The sequence below is a fragment of the Pelobates fuscus genome, chromosome 6, assembly GCF_036172605.1.
Source record: "Pelobates fuscus isolate aPelFus1 chromosome 6, aPelFus1.pri, whole genome shotgun sequence".
Classification (NCBI taxonomy): Eukaryota; Metazoa; Chordata; class Amphibia; order Anura; family Pelobatidae; genus Pelobates; species Pelobates fuscus.
In genome coordinates this window covers 43,966,486-43,973,656 of record NC_086322.1, presented here as the reverse complement: position 1 = coordinate 43,973,656, position 7,171 = coordinate 43,966,486, and the positions used below count along the sequence as shown (strand labels likewise).

The window sequence follows — 7,171 nt, the reverse complement described above, 5'->3', positions numbered from 1 at the left end:
GAACACTTAACCCCTTAATGACCAAACTTCTGGAATAAAAGGGAATCATGACGTGTCACACATGTCATGTGTCCTTAAGGGGTTAAATAAACCCTACTTTTTTGTGTGATTTGCACCAACGTCCCCAATTCCTATGTGGAATATGAAATTTGATATATGTAACGGTCACCAGTATTTGTTTACTCAGTGATGTATTCAAAATGCTAAATATATATTTTAGAACCTTTAAATTTTAGAGACACAGGAACCGGGGACAAGCCATTTTGAATGTACTGCAGATAAACCGTCAAGAGGTTGTGTATTTTGTTTACTTCAAAAAAAAAAAAAAAAAAAAAAAAAAACAGTTTTGCAAGTTATTTAATTTTTATTTTGTTTACATAGTAACAGTAACAATAACTTCCTCTTCTCTTAAATTCGCTTACTGGTCCTCTTGTAGACGATGTCTTTCACGGTCATCACCTGGGAAAAAACAAAAACAAAAAAAAAACACCAATAACTATACATCTACAAATGCATAAGTACTTAGTTATAATTAGAATGTGTGAAAAAAAAAAAAAAACAAACCAAACACTACGGACAAAAGTGGATTGAGTTTGTGCTGTAGTAGGTCAGGTCTATCACATGGCATGACTAGTTTTGGGAACTATGGAGTTTATGCTGAAACATTTGCAATTAGTAATATTAAATCTGGGCACTTAACATTAATACATGTAATTCCTAACCATATTAAGAGAAGCAAAGCCCTTAGGCAGACATTAATGGCTTCTATGTCTACGCAACACATCTCACAGGGACAGATCATATCCCTGTGATTAGATTCCAGTGCAGTTATTAGGATAGTTTCCTCATCGGAAGCTTAACCTCTTCACCAAGTTTAATTTCAGCTAATTTTAAGTAGTCTTCTTACCAAGAACGAATAAGAATATCTAGTTATAAATTTCCTCCCATAGAAAGAACATTGGGTTAGCAACTTCTCTCCATCTGACAAGTTGTTTTGAACTTTCACTTTAGGTGTACATTATTTCCATGGTGCAAATCATGGCTGTGGACCAGTGTTCATTTTGTTGACAAACTAAAATGGCTTTTTAGTCATTAGACCGACTAAAGCTAAATTGTAATTTGCCTCCAACATTACCACTGGCAGGTAAGACATGGGGAGCGAAGAGGAATGACATGTGGGGAAGATGAGATGCATGGAGGGCAGGGTGAAATGACAAAAAGCAGCATAGAGGAGCTGGGGGAAGAAGGAGACAAAACTGCTGGGTGGAAGAGACAAATGTCACTATGGAGAGAGACAGAGGGGCAAACTGGTTTGAAATGGACATTTCAAACCAACTAAACTCCATTAGATTTTAGTCATGTGGATTAAAGTCTACTGGAGATTTAGTTGACTAAAAACAGCCTTTAGTCAAAAGACTAATAAACTAAATTCAAATATGCTGCCAAAAAGCAACACTGATGTGGACTTGCTCTAGCCAGACTCCGGATCAATAATGCCCAGTTGATAATGGTAACTTCAGGGTGTTGGTCAGGGGCAGAACCCTAAAAAGATACTGTGAATATATAGATTTATGAGAAGAATTAGTGTCTAGAACCTTAATGGCCAAGAAGACCAATATTTTACTCTCACTTCATTTTCATTTTCTTTGTTCATACCCTGAATAGAGAAGAAAAAATAAATAGTAATCTTACGTTGGTGATTGTATCTCCAACAAGTTCAGTGACGGAATTAATTCCTTTAAGGTTCACAGTTAACTTGTTCCCTTCCAGTTGAACGATAGACTGCAAGACAGACGGAAAAAGAATATCAGCTCCATTCACTGTCAAAACTGAACATTCGACACATGTTGTTATTCCATTATCTATGATGGGGTGGCATAATATTTTGTAAGACTTAGGACAGGGATTCGGTTCAATGGTGTGGAATATATTGGAGCTTTGTAACTAATATGCTAGTTAAGCTGTGTAAACGTTGCATGTTCATATCTCTACACAATTAGTGCGTCAGTACTTTGGAAAGCATTAAGAGCATCATACCTTGACCTTCTCTCCTGAAAGGGTTTCCAGCTCAGCCTCCTGGCCCACAGTAAACTCATTACGTAGAACCTTGGAGCCTGTGGTCACTGTGACAATAAAGTGGTTTCCATTCTGCACCATCTCTGTGACACTCTTAATGTCTTTCCCCTTCTCTATCAAGTCATCAGGCAGACCTTGAAATCAGATACATCGTTTACTCAATTTAAACAACTAGTAAACAAATGCTAAAGAGATTGGGCAACTTCACAAGCTTTCACTATCCATGCACAATGATTTTGGTGTGCGCCTCTTTTTCCACTTGATGAATTCCTTGATCGTTAAGATTACCCTGGGGGTGGGGGGAGGGTTGAGGGAAATAAAAACCCAAACAAAAAGCTAGTTAAATTAAATACAAAATAAAAAATAAAAAAATCAGTGTTTAGGCAATAATATTTACTTTTGTGAGGATTAAAAAAAAAAAAAAACTATATCAATCTACTATCATTTATATAGTAGGGACATTTTACATTCATTGTTCCAATTCCTTCTCCAATATTGGAAAAACCTTACAATAAAACATAATATTAAACTCCACTGGGTATAGAATATATTTCTAACTGTCAGGTTTTTTTGTGCTGCACCCACATCTTACAGACACGGCCTTGGCGAGTAGGATGGCACTTTTATGAAACGTTAAACAGAAGTTACAAAGCAAGGAAATCAAGTTTTAGCTTCTCCACCCGAATATTGATTGATCTGTGTGAAGAGTCTTACTTATCTCTCCTTGTTTGTATAATACTCCTCAAGCTGTAGGAATAGTAGCGTTACTTACCAATAGCTTTCATGAAAGCTTCAAAGTTTTCTTGTGACACAAGCTCGTATTTTCCATTGAACGCCATCTCGAAAACTTCTCAGCTCCTTGAGAGAGGAAGACAGAATGTACTCAGTCAGCTCATCTACCTTCTTTTAATAGGTTTAATTTATCTCCAAATCTGGTCAGAGGTACGATGAAGTCATATTTTACAGCTGTGATCAAACATTAACTACCATGAGTAATGGTCATCTAATTGATGGCAAGGGTGTAACCCATTGGATAACGCCAAGTGACTCCAGTCTATTTCACACCTTTAGCCTACAGCTATAGCACTTATTCATACAAAATCTCACGTTTTATTTAGATCAGAATAAGCTAACCCTGTACAGCCCATTTGCATTCTTTTATTTTGATAATCACACTTCACTATCCGAATGATAACTTATTGATGCCTTGCAGACTGTAAAGTACTGTAGTGTAGTTTCAAGAAAAATATATATTTTTTCCCCCAGACATGCTTCATGAAGAAGCAGGATGATCATTTATCACATCGCTAAATAATGCAGGTTAGGTATGAAAACGAACCATGCAGCTAGTATAAGTCCTTTTAGGCATTGCAGATAATCCTTAACGGGTAACTAAACATCATAACCAATACAGTCCGATGTATTGATTAGGATGCCAGCTGATCAGTTTAATCAAAAGAATGATAGAGAAAAAAAATGCACAGAATTGACAATATCCAGCACAGAGCTATTGTTCCAAGCGGAACATTGAGGCCCCAATGCCACTTCCATAATTCTAATGTACCGCCCCCCACCGCGACTTTATACCTAGAGCAATACACTGCACTGAGACAAGAGATCTTTTAATTCAATAACCTCTAATACAAATAGCTACTCAGTCATAACATATATATAAGAAAAATAAATAGCGTCACCATTTAAAAAGCAGATTGTATTCAGTAGCTGATCATATAGGTAAAGGAGAGTCAGATATTACTTATGCCACTAAGCAATTTAGCTCAACCCCCTTTACAAAGCGGTTGCACTGGGAACAGCATAAAGTACACAAACTTAGCGATTTGAAATAGATCTCAAAATGTAGAGACTTTAGACACGGTTTGATCAAAGTAGAGTGTTAGGCGAGTCCCATTATTGCAGGTAGTTCCCACGTTAGACTTGTTAAAAGTTGTGAGAGTGCTTTTATGCCATAATGTATTTTTATCCAATATTTGCTATGTGGCATTACTATACATTTATGTGACTGACATTTACTGGTGTTTGCTTTATTTGCCTTGAGAGGCTGTAATCATTGAATGAACTTTGCTGTAAACTATTCATAGAAGTCTCACTGTTTCAGGGACTTATTCACTAAGTTAAGTCACCACACATAAGCAGGGCCCTCATCTCCTTACTGTTCCCCCCCTCCCCCCATTACTTTTATATTGTTTACTTGCTGTGCTATTATGGAGTGTATTGATTAAATGCGTATGTTATTGGTGGTAATAACATACGCATTGTTGCAACAACCCCCCCCCCCCCCCAAAACCCCAAAAAACGCAATATCTATACATTATGAACATCCACTAAATAGCAGTTTCAATGATCAAAGAATATAATAGTATTTTTTTTTATAAACACCTTACAACCAGTCAAAAAAATAACAGGGGTTTAATTACAGTATATGACCACACATTGCCTAAACCTGCCATAATATAGCCCATTTTGCAGGTCCTAGCCTAACAATTAAATGCCTGCTCTTATGCAATGAATCCACTTACCGTACTTGGGTGCTGCTGGGGCCAAGTCATACAATATACAAGATCCAGCGCACTCATTCATTCACTAAACAGCAATTTCAAAGCGATTTTTGCCTAGGTGAGGTGTTTTCTAAAAAACTAAAACAAAAAATAATTACATTTGTTCGAGCTTTTAAATTGCTGTTTAGTGAATGAGTGAGTGCGCTGGATATTTTATGTTGTATGACTTGGCCCCAGCAGCACCCTATAATGTATGTATGTACAGGTGAGTGCAGCCCTCTTGGTGTCATTTCATTTATATATATACAGGGAGTGCAGAATTATTAGGCAAGTTGTATTTTTGAGGATTAATTTTATTATTGAACAACAACCATGTTCTCAATGAACCCAAAACACTCATTAATTTCAAAGCTGAATATTTTTGGAAGTAGTTTTTAGTTTGTTTTTAGTTATAGCTATTTTAGGGGGATATCTGTGTGTGCAGGTGACTATTACTGTGCATAATTATTAGGCAACTTAACAAAAAACAAATATATACCCATTTCAATTATTTATTTTTACCAGTGAAACCAATATAACATCTCAACATTCACAAATATAAATTTCTGACATTCAAAAACATAACAAAAACAAATCAGTGACCAATATAGCCACCTTTCTTTGCAAGGACACTCAAAAGCCTGCCATCCATGGATTCTGTCAGTGTTTTGATCTGTTCACCATCAACATTGCGTGCAGCAGCAACCACAGCCTCCCAGACACTGTTCAGAGAGGTGTACTGTTTTCCCTCCTTGTAAATCTCACATTTGTTGATGGACCACAGGTTCTCAATGGGGTTCAGATCAGGTGAACAAGGAGGCCATGTAATTAGATTTACTTCTTTTATACCCTTTCTTGCCAGCCACGCTGTGGAGTACTTGGACGCGTGTGATGGAGCATTGTCCTGCATGAAAATCATGTTTTTCTTGAAGGATGCAGACTTCTTCCTGTACCACTGCTTGAAGAAGGTGTCTTCCAGAAACTGGGAGTTGAGCTTGACTCCATCCTCAACCCAAAAAGGCCCCACAAGCTCATCTTTGATGATACCAGCCCAAACCAGTACTCCACCTCCACCTTGCTGGCGTCTGAGTCGGACTGGAGCTCTCTGCCCTTTACCAATCCATCCATCTGGCCCATCAAGACTCACTCTCATTTCATCAGTCCATAAAACCTTAGAAAAATCAGTCTTGAGATATTTCTTGGCCCAGTCTTGACGTTTCAGCTTGTGTGTCTTGTTCAGTGGTGGTCGTCTTCAGCCTTTCTTACCTTGGCCATGTCTCTGAGTATTGCACACCTTGTGCTTTCGGGCACTCCAGTGATGTTGCAGCTCTGAAATATGGCCAAACTGGTGGCAAGTGGCATCTTGGCAGCTGCACGCTTGACTTTTCTCAGTTCATGGGCAGTTATTTTGCGCCTTGGTTTCTCCACATGCTTCTCGCGACCCTGTTGACTATTTTGAATGAAACGCTTGATTGTTCGATGATCACGCTTCAGAAGCTTTGCAATTTTAAGAGTGCTGCATCCCTCTGCAAGATATCTCACTATTTTTAACTTTTCTGAGCCTGTCAAGTCCTTCTTTTGACCCATTTTGCCAAAGGAAAGGAAGTTGCCTAATAATTATGCACACCTGATATAGGGTGTTGATGTCATTAGACCACACCCCTTCTCATTACAGAGATGCACATCACCTAATATGCTTAATTGGTAGTAGGCTTTCGAGCCTATACAGCTTGGAGTAAGACAACATGCATAAAGAGGATGATGTGGTCAAAATACTCATTTGCCTAATAATTCTGCACGCAGTGTATATATATATATATATATATATATATATATATATATATATAAAGGTTATATAGAAAATTAGAGACAAACTAGCAGCATTTGACAATTTCTTCTTCAAATCTTTTTTTTTTCTGGTCTGTAGTTTGCAATCAGTTTGCTAATTCACCAGGCTTTGCTGTTTAGTGAATAAACCCTTTTTGCAATTTTACAATTTACCTTTACCCTGCAAATCCAAAATCAATAAAACTTGAGATACGCTCTTAAACAGGTAATTTGCATGCTGGGACAGCTTTTACAAGGCGCTACCTTTTTATTCCAAGCTGCTTCAAACCTTCAGATAACCTTGTCGTCGGCAGGTTTCTTAAAGGGACATGCCAGACTAAAAGTTATGGTTTGGGAAATAGTATTCCAGACCTGCTTTTTTCATGCTAATAAAATATTTTATCCTTTGCTTTGGTCTTCTAATTTCTGTAGGCATATGATGCTTAAAAAAGTGCAGTGTATCTGTCATTTAATTCAATTATTCTGGGCTGTTTCACTCATTGAAATCAATGAGGGAGCACTGTGTATGCCTGCACTCATTGTCATATGCAAGTGTATGCACACGATTTTCGCCATTCAGCTCAATGGGACAATGGGACAAACAGCCATGTCAAGTTGTCTTTGTTTCCTGAATCTAAAATATATGGCTCTAGATTCTTCCTGACTGAAACAAATTTAATAATCCCCAAGAGCACTGACGGATCTGCAGTTCT

General features: G+C 37.6%; 1 protein-coding gene across 1 annotated transcript; it reads right to left on the bottom strand.

The window, feature by feature from the left end:
* Positions 1–385: 385 nt before the first annotated feature.
* LOC134615323 (fatty acid-binding protein, liver-like) lies at positions 386–2,971 on the bottom strand. The gene is made up of 4 exons (XM_063459822.1): positions 2,849–2,971; positions 2,038–2,210; positions 1,693–1,782; positions 386–459 (listed from the first exon to the last, which is right to left on the bottom strand). Exons 1-4 carry the CDS (start codon positions 2,913–2,915, stop codon positions 409–411), a joined length of 381 nt encoding a protein of 126 aa, XP_063315892.1. The 5' UTR covers positions 2,916–2,971; the 3' UTR covers positions 386–408.
* Positions 2,972–7,171: the final 4,200 nt, after the last annotated feature.